Below are 19,139 nucleotides of genomic sequence, written 5' to 3' on the forward strand. Positions count from 1 at the left end.
CCACTACTCCATTCTTCAAAAAAAATCTGTTGCATCAGTCTTTTGGCCTTAATCCCTATCCTGCCTCGAAATTTTCTCACCACTACTTCAGACCTAGGAACTGTGATTCTCTTAAAGACTGCTTTGCAGCCTGGTTTCATGTTTGCAGAGCCATCTGTAACCCAGCCCAAAATTTCTCATGACCAAATCAAGCAATGTTGAGACTGTCAGCCCTCCTCTGGCTCCACTGGTGGGCAGGGACAGTAGTTTGATCAGGACTACAACTCATTTAGCTGTAATTCATAGTCCCCTGTTGTCTTTTCACAATTGATGAACAAGCTCAGGAGTTCTTTTATATTTCCAAGGTCTATAGTTTCTTACACATACATCAGAGAAGCTAAAGTGATTCAGTCACCCTTTGAGCATAGATGAATATGGCAGTGGGTATTCAAATTTCAGAGATAAATTACCCCAGTGAGAATTGTTTTCTTTCTCAGGTGCTACTGTTTTCAGCCATGTATCCTAACAGCACAAGCTGATGTATTAATCTCCAAATATTGTAGGTATTTTCTCACAGCAGTCTGATAGTGATAACATTTCTCTCAACTAGAGCAGAAATTCTGAGTGCTTCTGCAGAATACGTAACTGAGCATAGTGAAACTTAAAGTGCAACAATGGCTTTATTTCAGACTTCTTGTGACTTACTTTTTGCCTTTAAGGTATGCTCAAAATACTTGAGGTGGGTAGGCATGAGCTATAGCAGTGCTTCTGAGAGCATGTTCGCAAAACACCACTATACAAGATACTCTGTGCATACACACAAGTTGCCCAATAACTTTAGCGTCACCCTGTTACATTAGCATATTAAAAATTCCTAGAAAAACTTCATTAAAGAAATCTGGTTGATTTTGTTTAATTTAGATTTTCCAAACACATTCAACTATGGAACCTACTATATCCATCAGAACAAGTTTTCTGCAAAACAAATCGTCTATAGTGTATATCTATATTCCAATGTAAAACAAAAATTAGCCACTGTTAATGCTTTGTCTTGGATTTTAGCTATTTAAGCCATATTGATACAATGGGTTCTGTTACGGCCGGGTAAAGGAAGCTGTTCTTCAATTACTCTGTGGTTTTTGCTCTTTAAAACCCTGGGAGTAGGAGTAGATCAAGCAGTAAAGGTATGGAGGGCATAAATCAGACAGTGAAATATAAATAGTTGGAACATCAATTCTTGGCCAGTTCTACTTGATAGATTAAAAGCTACAAGTTTTTGTGCTTACTGCTGATCCAAGTCAAGGATTTATGGTAACAGAAAGAGTATGAAGTCATACGTTGTAATTTTCCAAGTCGATAATTATAACCACTACACTGCAGTACTTCAGTACCCATTTGTTGATTATTAGGCTTCATTCAGATTTGTTTTCAATTTGTATCACAACAGGAATGTTAGTTATTAGTGCTTATGAGTTAATAAAATACCGAACACAGTTGGCTTGAAAAGTTTCATCGGGTCCATTTGCTGCATAACAGAAAAGGGAAATGTGGTAGTAGTACTGCCAACTCAGGTTTCTATGGAGCCCTGTGTTTTGTTTATTGTCTCCACCAATGTACTTGAACTCTCATTGATGTAAGTAAATTTTTTGTAACTGGAAGGTTAAAACTAGACACACGAAAAAAAAAAAACTAGACACACGAATATCAATTTGTAGGTTGATATAAGCAGAGTGCAGCCAATTAGCATGACAAACACTCATCACCCAATCAAGTGATGTTGAGACTGTCAGCCCTCCTCTGGCTCCACTGGTGGACAGGGACAGTAGTTTGATCAGGATTACAACTCATAAAAAGCGATTCCTTTCATATTGTATTTTTTATCAGAAATCTATTCTTATACATTAATATATCTTCTCTGTTTTAGGTTTGTTGAAAAAACTAACTACTCTGAAAGTAGATGACAATCAACTTACAATCCTACCCAATACAATCGGAAAGTAAGTGACAAAGTTTCATACCAGTCAGTCTCTCTAAAGCCAGAAACAAAAGAATATATTGAGTTTTCTACTTTCACACATTTTCTGCTAGAGATATCAATAATTTTGCTCATATGTAAACTCATTTTAGACCACATTTTATTTAGTTATATATTTGTATATAATTTATCTTAATTTAGTTTTATATTTAGACACTGCATTGACACCCAACTATATATTGATAATATCATAAGAAATACTTAACCATCACTCTTTCATAAGCAAAGTGATTACCCAGACCTTCAATTATACCATTGCCTGTAATTTTCCAGATACTATTAATTTGATGTTTTTGACTGAGTAGCAGCTCTAAATACACTTATGTCTTACAAAATCAAATCAACTTTTATAAGATCTGCATTATGTATATGTTACCATTACACTGTTAGTAAAATTTGATATTTGTGGAAACTTAATGTATTTTTAGACTTTAAGGAGATAAGCATCTATTTTAGCTTGCATTTTAAAAAGCTGCAAGGTGAAAGGTCATCATTGCCTTTTAAGGACAAAATATATTCCATGTGTTTGATAGGGATTTATTTCTAATTTTATGTTGCCATTAATGTTTGATTTACAGTTCTTTAAGAAACATGTATGTTATTATCAGTGTTGCACTGAAGTTCTTTTGTTTACAACTTGTGTAAAGTGAGAAATCAATAAGCTGTCTTTATTCTAACATTTTGTAAGACCATTTTACAGGAATCTTGCCCCACATTTCATGTGAAGAATTATATAAATCCATAATTTAACAGATTTGGGTGTACTTGGGGTGGTGGGGAGAAAGCCTAGCTTTTTTTAAAAAAAACAGATTTATTAGCTATAATTGATGTACAATAAACTGCATATATTTAAAGTCTACAATTTGATGTTTTGACATTCATATAAAGCCATGAAGGGAAGTGTTAAAGAAATGGACTATATGACTACATTTTATTACAATAAAAAAGGCAGAATAAAAAAACAGTAGGAAGTATACGTGAAATCTCTACCTTCTGCTCAGTTTTGCTGTGAACCTAAAACGGCTATAAAAATAAAGTCTATTTTAAAAAGAGGAAGAATGACTGACAAACTGTGGTTACTCAGACTTGAGTATTTGGCAGACATTTTGTCAAAAATGAACAAAGTGAGCTTGTCACTTCAAGGAAAACAACTGACAGAATTTGTTGCCAACAGTGAAATTTGAGCTATCAAGTAAAAATTAGAATTTTGGAAAATTTGTATCTGCCACTGTGAGTTTGACAGCTTCCCAATATTTAAAACCTTTTCTGATAAGACTGGTGTGATATCACTGGTGTAATAATGAATGTGATTTGTTGATATTGTAATATGAAATGTGTCAACATTTGGAAAATCTGTTCAACTAAGTGAAGCAACACTTTCCAAATGACCAATGCATGAGCTACAAAATCACACATGAGAAATAGACCCATTCAAAGTGCAAAAAGATTAGTTGATTTTAATGTATTGGTATGAAAAGTAAGAAAAGTTCATTGATGTATTTCAGATTCTACATTGCAATTACTGTATCCCCTAAAAAGACTGCCATTTGTTGAGTTTGGGTGTAGTATCAAAGAATAATCACAATTATCCAAAAAGACCGTGAAAATACTTTTCCCTTTTCCAACTACCTATCTGTGAATTTGGACTTTTTTATATATAACTTAATCAAAACAATATACCACAATAAATTGAATACAAAGCAGATATGAGAATCCAGTTGCCTTCTATTAAGCTAAACATTGAAGAGATTCACAAAAATAAAAATGTCACTCTTCTCACTAAAGTTTTTTGTTTTGGAAAGTATACTTACTTTTATAAAAATGTGTTACCTACATTAACATGTCATGGGTTTATTATTGTTATTTAAGAATGAATAATAAATAACTATTTTTAAATGCCTCTTTTAATTTATAATATTATAGATACCAATAGGTATAAGCCATATTTTAAAAAGTACTTTAAGATTACCAATGATTTTTAAGAGTGTAAAGAGGTCCTAAAATGAAAAAGTTTGAAGATTTCAGTTCTATAATACATCATGTCTTGGATGGTAAAATTGTGACAGCCATTGTCTAACATGTTCTCACTTCAAGGTAGCACTTGTGGCAAAAAATAAACTAAATTTCTAAAATTTTATAGTATACCTTAATAAACAATCTGTATGAAGTAAAAATAATAATAATGATATAATGGCTTTGCTTTCTTTAGGGAATTCAGAACTGATAGATCAGAGATTTAGCTCAAAGCTAGAGGTAAAATTTGATTAGAATCCTATTTAATGGCACACCAGATCACATGCAGAAAATGTTCTGTAAGTAGTGAAATAGTCTTTATTTTATTATGAGACATTCTACCTAGAACTCTGCACCAAAATGTTCAGATCAGCTGCAGTGACCAAAAATATTCTCATTCTGCACATCGAATGTTTCAATAGGTTAGACTTATCTTTGGTAATTTTTAATAGTCCAACTAGTAAAAATTGCTGAAAGAATTCATTTTTCAACATCTTTCACAGTTGAAATGGATTCCATGACTTTTGTGCCACATGACTTGAAAAATTGGTTATTTTTTTTGTTGAATCTTAAGTTGTGCCTAAGAGTTCCAGCCACTCTAATAATTGAATGTGCAATGAAAATAGTAACAAACAACTTTTTGTGTGTGCTCATATTGTGCCAGATACCATGTTTGGTGCTTTACATGTATTCTTATTTAAAGGCCCCATCAACACTATTCAATGTGTATTATTATCTCCCCATCAACAGATGCAGAAACAGAGGCTGAGAGAAGTTATCAGATTTCAAAGCTTAGCTGCTAATTGACCTACGTTGCTTCTGTTTTTTTAATTTAATTTAATTAATTTATTTATTTATTATGCAGCAGGTTCTTATTAGTTATCTATTTTATACATATTAGTGTACACATGTCAATCTCAATCTCCCAATTCATCCCACCACCACCACGCCCCATCCCCGCTTTCCCCCCTTGGTGTCCATACATTTGTTCTCTACATCTGCGTCTCTGTTTCTGCCTTGCAAACTGGTTCACGTGTACCATTTTTCTAGATTCCAGATATATGCATTAATATATGGTAGTTGATTTTCTCTTTCTGACTTACTTCACTGTGTATGACAGTCTCTAGGTCCATCCACGTCTCTACAAATGACCCAATTTCATTCCTTTTTATGGCTGAGTAATGTTCCATTGTATATATGTACCATATCTTCTTTATCCATTCATCTGTCGATGGGCATTTAGGTTACTTCCATGACCTGGCTATTGTAAATAGTACTGCAATGAACACTGGGGTGCATGTGTCTTTTTGAATTATGGTTTTCTCAGGGTATATGCCCAGTAGTGGGATTGCTGGGTCCTATGATGCTTCTTAATATGTGTTATAGTTGAGTCACACATTTTGTAATATTAGGTCATTTAAGAGCCCCATTGCTCTAAAGGCAAAAGATCTCCCATAGGAAGAGGAACCATACGCTAAACCTACTCTCTCTTAGCTTCGTAGCTTTGGAGAAAGACAATAAAATCTCAAAAATTTGAATGGATATTTTAAAAAGTCATTCCATCATAGAGTATGGTCAATGAGAAAGACTGCTGACTAGAATCAGAGAGTCTACGTAACTATGCAAAGCTGGGTAAATGCCTTCTTTCCTATGGGCCTCAAACTCCTGAGGAATAATGCAAGGAGCACTGGCTTTGGAGTCAAATAGCATGGGTGTGAACCCTGGCTACGCCACTTACTGTGTGAACTTGGACAAATTACTTAAACTCTCAGTGGCTTAGTTTCTTCATTTGTAATTTCCACCTATGTCTAAAATTCTAATTCTTTGATCCAGATGTTTAGTTTATATGATATCAATACCCTAGATGGTAAATTCCAGTAGTCTGCTTACTAGACTGCTATAATAACAAGAAAATAAGCATTCTAGGTATCTGAATGCTAAAAACTGCGCTTCCCTCTATTCCCTAAGCATGGAAGGATACACAAGAAACTGGAAATGTATGGCTTTGGGGAGGAGAATTTGGGGGCTGGGCAATAGAGTATATAGGGAGACTTGCTTTTATCGTATACCTTTTGTACTTTTTGAATTTTGTATCATGTAATGTTATTCTCGTCAAAAAATTAAAAACAAAGTGTGTGTGCACACGCACACACACACACCCTGCATTGGATAAAACCCAAATTTCTTCACACTAATATTCAAGTTTTTCCATATTCTAGTCTAGACTGGTGGTTCTCAACATGTGGTCCCCTGATCAGCAGCATCAGCTTCAACTGGGAACGTGTTGAAGTGCAAATTCTCAGAGACAATCCCAGGTTTACTGAATCAGAAACTCTGGGCATTGGACCAGCAATCTGTGTATTAACAAACCCTTCCAGGGATTCTGACGCATGCTAAAGTTTAAGAACCACTAACTGGATTCAGCTTACTTATACACCTATCAGATAACTGTCTTCTCAAACCCTATTCCATTGTGCCTGCATCAGAATTACCCGAGATGCTGGTTTTTTTTTTTTTTTTTTTTTGCGGTACTAGGGCCTCTCACTGTTGTGGCCTCTCCCATTGCGGAGCACAGGCTCAGGACGCGCAGGCTCAGCGGCCATGGCTCATGGGTCCAGCCGCTCCGTGGCATGTGGGATCTTCCCGGACTGGGGCACGAACCCGTGTCCCCTGCATCGGCAGGCGGACTCTCAACCACTGCGCCACCAGGGAAGTCCGAGATGCTGGTTTAAAACAAAGCTCCCTGAGAGAAGTTTACCACAGCAGTTGGTTGCTTTGGCTTTGGAGCCAGACCTTCTGGGTCCGAAACCTGGCTCTTCGATGTGTTATTGGGTAGAGCCTTAGATTCCTCCTCAGTAAAATGGAAATCATAGTAATAATGCCTACCTCATAAGAATGTTGTGAGGATTAAATGTGTTAATACATGGAAAGTGCTCACACATTTAATAAATGTTTTATAAAAATGAAGTCCAATAAGGTAAAGAGTTATTGACTTAAATCAGATTGGGGGTATTTGGATTCAAAAATATGCTTACTTGTTTTTACAACTTAATTCTTTTCCCTCTGTCTACCCAGACCACTGCAGCTTCCTCCTTTAAATTAAAAGCTCAGTACACCTACTAACTAAACCAGCATTTCCTAAGTTATATTCCTCAAAATAATCATTACTTGAGATTTTAATAGGTATGACATAAAGATAAGTTTTGTGGACAAATAAGTTTTGTGAACTCTTTATACAAGTTAGGGAACACTCTAGCGTGATATTTTTCCATTTCTTATATGTCTCTTATTTATCTTTTTTTAAAACATCTTTATTGGAGTATAATTGCTTTATAATGTTGTGTTAGTTTCTGCTGTATAACAAATTGAATCAGCTATACATATACATATATGCCCATATCCCCTCCCTCTTGCATCTCCCTCCTACTCTCCCTATCCCACCCCTCTAGGTGGTCACAAAGCACTGAGCTGATCTCCCCGTGCTATGTGGCTGCTTCCCACTAGCTATCTATTTTATGTTTCATAGTGTATATATGTCCATGCCACTCTCTCACTTCATCCCAGCTTACCCTTCCCCCTCCCTGTGTCCTCAAGTCCATTCTCTACGTCTGTGTCTTTATTCCTGTCCTGCCCCTAGGTTGTTCAGAACCATTTATTTTATTTTATTTTTTAGATTCCATATATGTGTGTTAGCATACGGTATTTGTTTTTCTCTTTCTGACTTACTTCATTCTGTATGATAAAATCTAGGTCCATCCACCTCACTACAAATAACTCAATTTCATTTCTTTTTATGGCTGAGTAATATTCCATTGTATGTATGTGCCACATCTTCTTTATCCATTCATCTGTCAATGGGCACTTAGGTTGTCTCCATCTCCGGGCTATCATAAATAGAGCTTCAATGAACATTTTGGTACATGACTCTTTTTGAATTATGGTTTTCTCATATGACCCAGCAATCCCAGTAGTGGGATTGCTGGGTCATATGGCAGTTCTATTTGTAGTTTTTTAAGGAACCTCCATACTATTCTCCATAGTGGCTGTATCAATTTACATTCCCACCAATAAGTCTCTTATTTATCTTTTGTATCATCATTTACCTTTAAATTATAATGTCATGCCCTCCCAACTAGTATATGGGCTCCTTAAAGGTTGGTATCATGTCTTGAACATGTTTAATCTCTTCATCGTACCTAGGCAGTATGGCACAGGGGAATATTTGCAAGCCTTGGAACTAGACCGGCTTCTCCACTCATTAACTAATTGACCTTGGACACATCATTTCACATCTCAGAGCTGTAGTTTTCTCATCTGTAAAATGGAAATAATAATACATCTCTGAGTTTATTGTGAGACTTAGTGTTAGATAGCCTTCAATAAATTATAATAGTCATCAATAATAATAAGCAAAAAACCATTTATTTATTGATCCTTGCTTATGTTCATCTGTGTAAGGATTAGTAATATAACATGAATGAAAGATCCAAATATGATAATAATGTATTGTCTTATTCTGTTCAGGCTGCCATAACAAAGCAGCATAGACTGGGTGACTAAAACAGCAGAAGTTTATTTCTCAGAGTTCTAGAAGCGGGAAGTCCAAGATCAATGTGCTAATAAGGTAGCATACATTGAATCCTCACTGATACTCTACATATCAGGCATTATCAACCAATTTTATAGATTAAAAAACAGGGATTAATAAGTAGATAAAGTTCACTCAGATATTAAGTGACCACACTAGAATTGGAACCCAAGCCTGTCTGAACATTTTCCACGGAATTACATTACTTCTGTTAAGAGTTAAAAGTGAACTAAGAAAATGAAGCCCAAAGTCATTTATTTTTATGTTTATTAGCATCTACATTAATAGAATATTTAATGGTATCTAATGGTTTCTAATGGTCATAAATGATGTTAAAGTTTAATCATAGATTATCTATGTAGTATATTCACAATCCCTCTTCCCCATTAGCTAGGTAATTGAGGGTTAATGATACAGTAATATGTTCTCATCCAAGACTGATTCATGGAGACCAAACTAAAGTAGAGAAAAATGTGGAGAATGTTTTTAGAAAATTAAGTCAATATTGTTGCTGTTGTTTAATGTCAAGCATTACTACCTTGAGTAGTGTTGCTTGTACTGATATGTGATCTAAGGTAAAACCTTACCGAACACAACTCTTATAATATTTATACATGAATTTTAGCCATCATTGACATATCTTGTGTGTGTGTGTGTGTGTGTGTTTAATATCTTTATTGGAGTATAATTCCTTTACAGTTTTGTGTTAGTTTCTGCTGTATAACAAATTGAATCAGCTATACGTATACATATATATCACCATATCCCCACCCTCTTGCGTCTCCCTCCCACCCTCCATACCCCACCCCTCTAGGTTTTCACAAAGCACGGAGCTGATCTCCCTGTGCTATGCAGCTGCTTCCCACTAGCTATCTATTTTACATTTGGTAGTGTATATATGTCCATGCCACTCTCTCACATCGTCCCAGCTTACCCTGCCCCCTCCCTGTGTCCTCAAGCCCATTCTCTATGTCTGCATCTTTATTCCTGTACTGCCCCTGGGTTGTTCAGAACCATTTTTTTTTTTTTTTAGATTCCATATATGTGTGTTAGCATACGGTATTTGTTTTTCTCTTTCTGACTTACTTCATTCTGTATGATAGAATCTAGGTCCATCCACTTTACTACAAATAACTCAATTTCATTTCTTTTTATGGCTGAGTAATATTCCATTGTATATGTATGCCACATCTTCTTTATCCATTCATCTGTCAATGGACACTTAGGTTGCTTCCATGTCCTGGCTATTGTAAATAGTGCTGCAATGAACATTGTGGTACATGTGTCTTTTTGAATTATGGTTTTCTCTGGGTATACGCCCAGAAGTGGGATTGCTGTGTCATATGGTAGTTCTAATTTTAAGTTTTTAAAGGAACCTCCATACTGTTCTCCATAATTGCTGTATCAATTTACATTCCCACCAACAGTGCAAGAGGGTTCCCTTTTCTCCACACCCTCTCCAGCATTTATTGTTTGTAGATTTTTTGATGACGGCTATTCTGAGTGGTGTGAAGTGATACCTCATTGTAGTTTTGATTTGCATTTCTCTAATGATTAGTGATGTTGAGCATCCTTTCATGTGTTTGTTGGCAATCTGTATATCTTCTTTGGAGAAATGTCGATTTAGGTCTTCCACCCATTTTTGGATTGGGTTGTTTGGTTTTTTGATATTGAGTTGCATGAGCTGTTTGTATATTTTGGAGATTAATCCTTTGTCAGTTGCTTTGCTTGCAAATATTTTCTCCCATTCTGAAGGTGGTCTTTTCATCTTGTTTATGGTTTCCTTTGCTGTGCAAAAGCTTTTAAGTTTCATTAGGTCCCATTTGTTTATTTTTGTTTTTTTTTTTCCATTTCTCTAGGAGGTGGGTCAAAAAGGATCTTGCTGTGATTTATGTCATAGAGTGTTCTGCCTATGTTTTTCCCTAAGAGTTTGATAGTGTCTGGCCTTATATTTAGGTCTTTAATCAATTTTGAGTTTATTTTCATGTGTGGTGTTAGGGAATGTTCTAATTTCATTCTTTTACATGTAGCTGTCCAGTTTTCCCAGCACTACTTATTGAAGAGGCTGTCTTTTCTCCATTGTATATTCTTGCCTCCTTTATCAAAGACAAAGTGACCATATGTGCATGTGTTTATCTCTGGGCTTTCTATCCTGTTCCATTAATCTATATTTCTGTTTTTGTGCCAGTACCATACTGTCTTGATTACTGTAGCTTTGTAGTATAGTCTGAAGTCCAGGAGCTTGATTCCTCCAGCTCTGTTTTTCTTTCTCAAGATTGCTTTGGCTATTTGGGGTCTTTTGTCTTTCCATACAAATTGAGAATTTTTTTTTCTAGTTCTGTGAAAAATGCCATTGGTAGTTTGATAGGGATTTCATTGATTCTGTAGATTGCTTTGGATAGTATAGTCATTTTCACAATGTTGAATCTTCCAATCCAAGAACATGGTATATCTCTCCATCTGTGTGTGTGTGTATTTTAATGTTACTCTTGCCATATTTGCAAGTACTTTATTTAAAAATGTGTGGTCCCAGGACCAGGAGCTTCTACATCACCCACTAGCTTGTTTCAAATGCAGAATTTGGGCCCAACCCCAAATCACTGAATCTGAATCTGCATTTTAGCGAGTTCTGCTGGTGATCCATATGCACGCTAAAGTTTGGGAAGCACTGCTTTGAAGTACTTTATACTTCCTTTGCAGCTAGTTTTCACTTTTAATGTGTAATATTATAGACTATAGAGAAAAATTCTAAAAAAGGTAGCTTTTGGTCTATCCTTTTTTTTGTACAAAGGGTAATGTACTTTCATATGTACAGCAGGATGATTCCATATTTGTATGTATTGAAAAATGATCACCACAATAAATCTAGTTAACATTTTTCACCATACATAGTTACCTTTTTCTTGTGATGAGAACTTTTAAGATCTACTCTCTTAGCAACTTTCAAGTACAGTATTGTTAACTATACGATGCTGTACATTACATCCCCATGACTTATTTATTTTATAATGGGGAGTTGATCCCTTTTAGTCACCTTCACCCATTTTTTTCTACCCCCTATCCCCTACTCCTGGCAACCACCAAACTGTTCACTGTATATATGAGCTTGGTTGTGGGGTTTTTTTTTACTCTTTTGTATTTTTGTTTTTAGATTCCACATATAAGTGAAATTGTGTGGTGTTTGTCTTTCTCTGTCAGATTTATTTCACTTATTTTGGTCTATCTTTTGAATGCCAGTGATAATTTGAGTAAATGTGGTACAACTGTATTCATATAGGATCCTGTATTAAAATACCTTAGGTGATTTATAACAAGATAACCATCAATAAAGTCAGTTGGAATGTTAGATTTTGAGTTTGAATCCTTTGAATTCAGAGATCATTGAAGAATGTGTGTTTTGCACATAATAGATTTTCTTTGTAACCCAAAACTGTAAAATACTTTCAGGCTATAAATTATTAATTCAGTATAGCCCATGATGCAGTAAAAATGTTGTCTTTTTATTGTAGGAAGTCCTCACTTTGCACAGTAGTGGGGACTATGAAAACAACCATGCACACTGAAACTATGCAAAATAGTCTTAAGAATCAATGGAGGAAATTATGATTGTTCTGACGAAAGATCTTTAAACCTTTTCAGACATTAAATACTGTTGCTGTTGGTTATAAATGTATAGAGAAATGGAAAAATAATAAATCAACATGGATTTAATACACAGTCATTGTAAACATTAGGAACATCAAGAATTAAAGTGTTTTTTTTAAAAAAAAAAAGCTTATCAAAATTAGTTTGAACAGTGCTTGCCTTCTTTTCATTGTGTAAGTTGTAATTCACGGTGAACATCTTTTCTATGAGCCAGTGAATTGTCATCCTCCTTTTAAGCTTGGATCAGCTTCCAAACTTTTATCCTTTGTGCTTTCAATATCATGAAATATCTCTGAGAGTTCCTTTAATGTAAAGTTTATTGCCAGGGTCACTTCCTCTGAGACATCTTCATCCTTTCATTACAACCACTTTCCTCATTGATGTCAACAAGTTTTCCTTCACTAAGTTCCTCTGGCAGCAGATCTACAGGCTCTCAAACAGTGGCAGGCAGCATTCCCACAGTCAGCTGTTTCTTCTATAATTCCATGTATATTCAGTTCAAATCCTGCCAAATTATTTGCACAGTATGCTAAAAGTTTCTGCTACAATGCATGAGTATTACTTGCTGTTATTTCCTGCCATGATGTTTGAATATTTTCAATTGAATGCTTTATGTCATATTTCTTCCAAAACTCAGCTAAAGAAACTGTATGATCTCCAGGTGTAGCATCAATAGCCTCTTCAGAAGTCTGTGTAAGATAACAGGCCTTCAAAGTTGAAATAACTCCTTGGTCCACTGGTTGGATTAATGAAGTTGTTCTTGGTGATAAAAAGCAAATTTTCACATTTTCATCCAAATCTCCAAGAGAAATAAGATGACGAAGAGCATTATCCAACAGGAGTAGTGTTTTAAATGTTAAATTATGGTGCCTATAGTATCTCTCTATAGCCGATTGACAAGAAGGCCGCATAACTACAAGACTTACTGTCCGTGTGTGAACTGAATAGTGGATGTGCAGAGGCTGATCACTGACAGACTCAAAAAAGTAATATGACTAGTCACTGATCATGATGTACATCTGTTATTTACACAGCGATTTGTGGACTGAAGTGTTAGCAGCAAAGTTTGTACTTTATGCAGTTACTCACAGTTAATATACTGAGGTAATTGAAATTTGAGCCATGTTGTTGGGGGACTAATGTTATTTAAGGAAACCATGATAACTGAAATCTGTGCAAAGTAAGGAGTGCCTTACTATGATTCAAGACTAACTTCAAAAATGTTTTCATAAAAGAAAGAAAAATAAGAAACCTTAATTGTATTATTTAATTGTTTAATTCTTTGACTTCTACCTCTGAGCATACATCTGAAGTTTTACTTTTGTAACATCTTTGTTGGAGTATAATTGCTTTACAATCGTGTGTTAGTTTCTGCTTTATAACAAAGTGAATCAGTTATACATATACATATGTCCCCATATCTCTTCCCTTTTGTGCCTCCCTCCCACCCTCCCTATCCCACCCCTCTAGGTGGTCACAAAGCACCGAGCTGATCTCCCTGTGCTATGCAGCTGCTTCCCACTAGCTATCAGTTTTACATTTGGTAGTGTATATATGTACATGCCACTGTCTCACTAGTTTTTATTTTTAAAACTCACTCGTACTTTCATGACCACTTGCTGAGTACATGACCACGAACCATAGATAGAAACCTCTTTCATTCAATTCTACCAAATTTTCTTAGTGTATTATATGTGTATGACACTGTGCTAGACTTTTTTTAAGAAACAAATAATCTGTTACTGGGTTTTCCACATACATTGATTTCTGCCACCACCAATGCATACATACAGAGTCACACAGCCATGTATGTCTGGTACCCATTGACATGACCACCCCTGAATGTGCGGGTCTCAAAGGATTTAGAAATTAATTTCTCAGGGTTCACTAATAAAAAGAGAAAATATTTCCTGAGTGTGTATTTTATGGCAGGTATTGTGCTAAGTTCTTTACTTACAGTATTTCATGAACTACTCAGAGAAACTGCATGAGGCAGGAATTACTAGTATCGTCACTGCAAATACAAAGAAACTAAGGCCTGTGGAAAAGTAATATGACTTGTCTATGCAAAAGGAAAAGCATTTGCCTAAGAGCTATTATTCACAGCTGAATACTGTGTCTCACCACTTCTGGGTTTTAACCACTTGAAGCTGTTAAGGACCATAAATCATGAGTTACCCTGATCAGGGTCAGACTGAACTTGACTGAATTAGATTCTTCCCTGACGCATGAATGACGGGACTTGATTTACCTACTTGTACACAGACTTGTGAACTTATTCCAATCTCTCCATAATGCAATTTTTTCATCTTTAATGAGCATGATCATCATGACCTCCTGTCACCACCCCCTTTTGGCACTGACTTTTCCCCCCGCAGTGCAGTGCTAAGTGAATTTCTTCTGAGTGTGAACAGGGAGTGTTCCCTTTCCTGGCAGTAAATAAAATCAGCTTTGATTTTTGAGCTCTGATCCTTGTTTTATTTTTTTAATTTTTTATTATTATTATTTTTTTTTTTTTGCGGTACGCGGGCCTCTTCCGTTGCAGAGCACAGTCTCCGGACGCGCAGGCTCAGTGGCCATGGCTCACAGGCCCAGCCGCTCCGCGGCATGTGGGATCTTCCTGGACCGGGGCACAAACCCATGTCCCCTGCATCAGCAGGCGGACTCTCAACCACAGAGCCACCAGGGAAGCCCCTTGTTTTATTTTTTGATACCCAAGATAATATGTCTAATAAGTGACAAGACTGGGACACAAATCCATTCTGACTAACTTAAAACCCAAATGCTTAATTTCTGTGTTCACTTGTTAACTAAATTATGGGAATAAATTGCATTCAAGCCAGCTAGTTCCAAGATATAAAAAAGGGAAGTTGATTCTACAATATTACTCCAGCTAATTCTAATTCAGTCTTCCCTTTACAATGGTGAGATCATCATCCTTGAGGGTTCCTTCCTATTACAGTAAAACAATGATATGAATGGTAATAGCAGTGTAATAATATTAACATCAATGACAGCTTAAATATAGCTAGCGCTTACTCTGTGCCAGGCACTCTTTCTTTCCCAGCTATCTCAAGCCAGACAATAAAATGTCTTGTTCCCTTGTGATAGCTTGAAAGTGTACGCATACAATTCCTTTCTGTAGATTTGGGGTAAAGCAGGCTAAGTTTGGAGTGGTGGAGATTGTGGCAAACTGGAGAACTGTGCTCATTTGAAGACAGCAGCCATTACTCTGTTTCCATTATTGTCATGCAAGAATAAAGGCCCAGTATTTGCAGATCTTCTTTTTCAAAAGGCACCAAAAGTCTGGGTCATTATGTAGAGTTTACCACTTTTTAAAATACTATGTAAACCAACCAAAACACATCTGCAGGCTGAAATGAGCCCTGTCCATAGCCTCTGCTACTGATGCACAGGCTGAGAGGCAAGAAAATAGAGTGGAGCCATATTGTCTGCATTTAGGTACTAGTTTTCCTACTTCGTGTGGCCTTGGACAAGTTACTTAGCCTCTTTATGCCTCAATTTCCTTATGTGTAAAATGGATTTAAAATAATAGATATCTGCTAGAGTTATTTTAAAGAAAAGAGTAGTTATTTTTATCTCTAAAATGCTTAGTAAAATACCTAGCATTTAATCAGTGTTTTTGTTGTTAATATTTTGCCCCCCTTATCTTCCCTTTCTTGGACCTGCCCTCTATACCCTTCTACCTGCCCATGCCAGTTATATGCACTCATTCCAAGGATATACATTATGAGCCTCTGACTATATGTGACACCTAAGTTGTATAAAAACAAACAAAATCTTTTGTCATTCTCAATGGCTCATTTAAATGACAGGTGAATTAAGAAAGGAGAAAAATGAACTACATTTATTTCAGCAAATTGAACCACTTATTAAATGGTATTGAACATTTGGTTGAATAGATAAATTAACTTATATAATATTACGTAGTCACTAGCTAAATAATTTGGTTGGTGAATTTGAATATATGGCTTTTCCAAAACTTTTGTGCCACATGACCTTTTAAAATGTCTAACTAATGTATTTAATTTTCAGTTTATCTTTATTAGAAGAATTTGACTGTAGCTGTAATGAACTGGAGTCACTACCTTCTACTATTGGCTACCTTCACAGTCTTCGAACGTTAGCAGTCGATGAGAATTTCCTTCCAGAATTACCCAGAGAAGTGAGGAATAAACTTGTTTCTATTAATTTCTTTTAATGAATCTGTTTGGGGATTAAATCTTAACAGGTTCAGTAGCAGTGTAGCTTACGAGTTGAGCTGTGAATGTATACAGGAATTATTTATTTGTTAATCATTCTTTTTTAAATGGCAAGTTATAAGTTCTTATATTTGACCCAGGAAATACATTTGATTTAAACACTGCTTGCCAAAAATAGTAATAAAATATTATAAATTAGTTCATGCTAAGGAATACAATTTTAACTAATCCAACTTATATATTTTGCTTTTAAAAACAATAAATAAATTTTGAGATAACTATACTTCCAGTTCTAAGTGAAAGTTTTTAATATAAATAAGTTGTTTAAAGTATCATGTTGCATAATTGTTTTAACTTCAGGATCCACCAAAATGGTCCATTAGCATTCATCTCTAAATGGGACTTCCATGTATTCATGTCAAGAAAAAACTGTGAAATATATTTTCAATTTAACATTTTCTATTAAATGCTTTCATAATACAGGAACAATAATTCATATATCATTATTTAGAGGCAAAAGTTATGAATAAAAATACCATTGTAACATTAAATAAAACTAACTTTTCAAAGGAAATATCAACAATATTTCATTTTTGAGTATATATGATCTATTATAAACATAGCTTATTAGTACTTACTCGGATAGACAAAAACAATGTGATTTATGAAAACAATGAAGCTAACAAGTATTCTAATCACAAAATTAAAAAGAAAATTTTTCCTTCATAATATGTAAAAAAATATGAGATACACAGTCTTAATATCTAAAGGAATATATGTATTATAGACATATTTTAGAGAGTGAGATTATAAAAAATAAAACAATACACATATTGATAGTCTTTAAAGTGATAAAGAAATTTGTAAATTAATTAAATTACTTTATAAATTATAAATGTTAGTATAAAAATAGTTTACACTGTGATTCTTTACTTTTTTTTTCTTTTGTTACCCATAGATTGGAAGCTGTAAGAATGTAACAGTTATGTCTCTACGCTCCAATAAACTGGAATTTCTTCCTGAAGAGATTGGACAGATGCAGAAACTAAGAGTCTTAAATTTGAGTGACAACAGGTATTTCTGCAATATTTCACAATCACATATTAGTTATTTTCTAAAAGCAAATTATTGTTTCTTATCAATAATTTTGAAATTTTTTTCTGTATCTTATAAAGTATATGGAATGCAAATATTTATATAAGTATGCAAATATCCATTTAGAAAATGGCAGAAGCTAAATGGTTTTTAAACTGATATTTCAAACTTTTATTGTTTGATTATATAGAAACATATATTGTATATTAAACTTATGTAAAATTTATACACCCAAATTGATGTACCAAAACCCTCCCATATGCAGAAAGCATAATATTATGAAAACATGGAAAAATAATTGTAGTGAAAGTCTACAAAATTTATTAATAAAAATATGTCCACAGTTATGTATGTATGCATACATATATGTTTTCATGTATATATTTATGTCTCCAGTAAATTAACTGAGCTATGTATATACTGTCCACACCACCAGAACACTGGTGAGAATATTGCCAAGAAGCTAGTACTCAAAAGTCATGAGGTTTGCACATTATAGTAAAGACAACCAAATGGCTATTTAATCATGTTCTGAAAAGGATGAACAAAGAAAGGATAAGTCCTCTTCTTGTGACAAAGTTGTTATATTGGTGAATGGGTGAAAATGCTGTTCATCTTTATTTCTACCACAGTCGTCCTCAAATAGGAAAGGATAAAATCAATACTGACTAAAAATAACTTCTAAGAAGATAAAGTGATTGTGGATTAGAATAGACTACTTGAACTCTTTGTTTTCATTAAGTTTCAGTCAGATAAATGATAATATGAGACTGCAACAAAACTAACAAAGATTAGCTTTTATGGAATCACAGAGAATGTTCAGATTCTAAGGTTTCACTAAGTGTGGGAGTTGTCATTTGTTTGTTGGTTTGTCTAAGAAAAAACTACTAATGTGAATTTCAAAAACCATTCACTTAGTAGCTTAAAATATTCCATGTAAGAAATAAAATCTTTTTTTAAAGGCTTTGGAATTTTTTTTTTTTTTAAATCAAGGTGACATGGAAGCTTCATAGCTTGGTGCATCAAGAGTAATTCATGTCAAATCAACCCCATTTCTTGTTTTGACTCTTAACCTACAAGATAATGAAGGAAATGCATTAAATGTTGTGCCCAACTTTCAGTAAGACATTTTTCAGAATTTTCTAATTATATTCTTGTGAATAAGATTAGAAACATGGTCGTAGAGATACCATAAGAGATGGATTCTAGTGGATTCAATTACAGTCCCCAGTGGAACCAAGCTTCATTATTGTCAACCTGGAGGGAGGGTTTTCATGGTGAGCTGGAAGTCTCTCCTAAATACTTGGTCTGCTCAAATTTTATACATTAATACTTTACATGATGATATGGAAAATATGCTTACAAAATATTTTTAAATGACCCATAGTTAGGACTCCTAATGGAGTTATTTATCCAACAAATATAGCACATGTGAGTATGTACCATAGGACAACACATTGCTAAATGCCAATGCAAAAGATTTTAATAAGACATTGAGAATCTCATAATAGTAGGAGTTTAAAATACTTCATCTGGCCAGAAATATAAGCTAGTTTGTCTT

The 19,139-nt window shown here is 34.7% G+C and overlaps 1 protein-coding gene across 1 annotated transcript in view; it reads left to right on the forward strand.

Moving 5' to 3' along the window:
* Nucleotides 1-19,139, forward strand: part of LRRC7 (leucine rich repeat containing 7) — a 506,342-nt gene that overhangs the window by 375,245 nt on the left and 111,958 nt on the right. The window contains exons 12-14 of the mRNA XM_027114043.1: nt 1,904-1,976; nt 16,317-16,446; nt 17,442-17,557. Of these exons, the coding sequence (XP_026969844.1) occupies nt 1,904-1,976; nt 16,317-16,446; nt 17,442-17,557 (319 nt within the window). The remainder of the gene's footprint in view (nt 1-1,903; nt 1,977-16,316; nt 16,447-17,441; nt 17,558-19,139) is intronic.

Source organism: Aethalodelphis obliquidens, unplaced genomic scaffold (assembly GCF_003676395.1).
Source record: "Aethalodelphis obliquidens isolate GAN/ISIS:26980383/991018 unplaced genomic scaffold, ASM367639v1 scaffold13, whole genome shotgun sequence".
Classification (NCBI taxonomy): domain Eukaryota; kingdom Metazoa; phylum Chordata; class Mammalia; order Artiodactyla; family Delphinidae; genus Aethalodelphis; species Aethalodelphis obliquidens.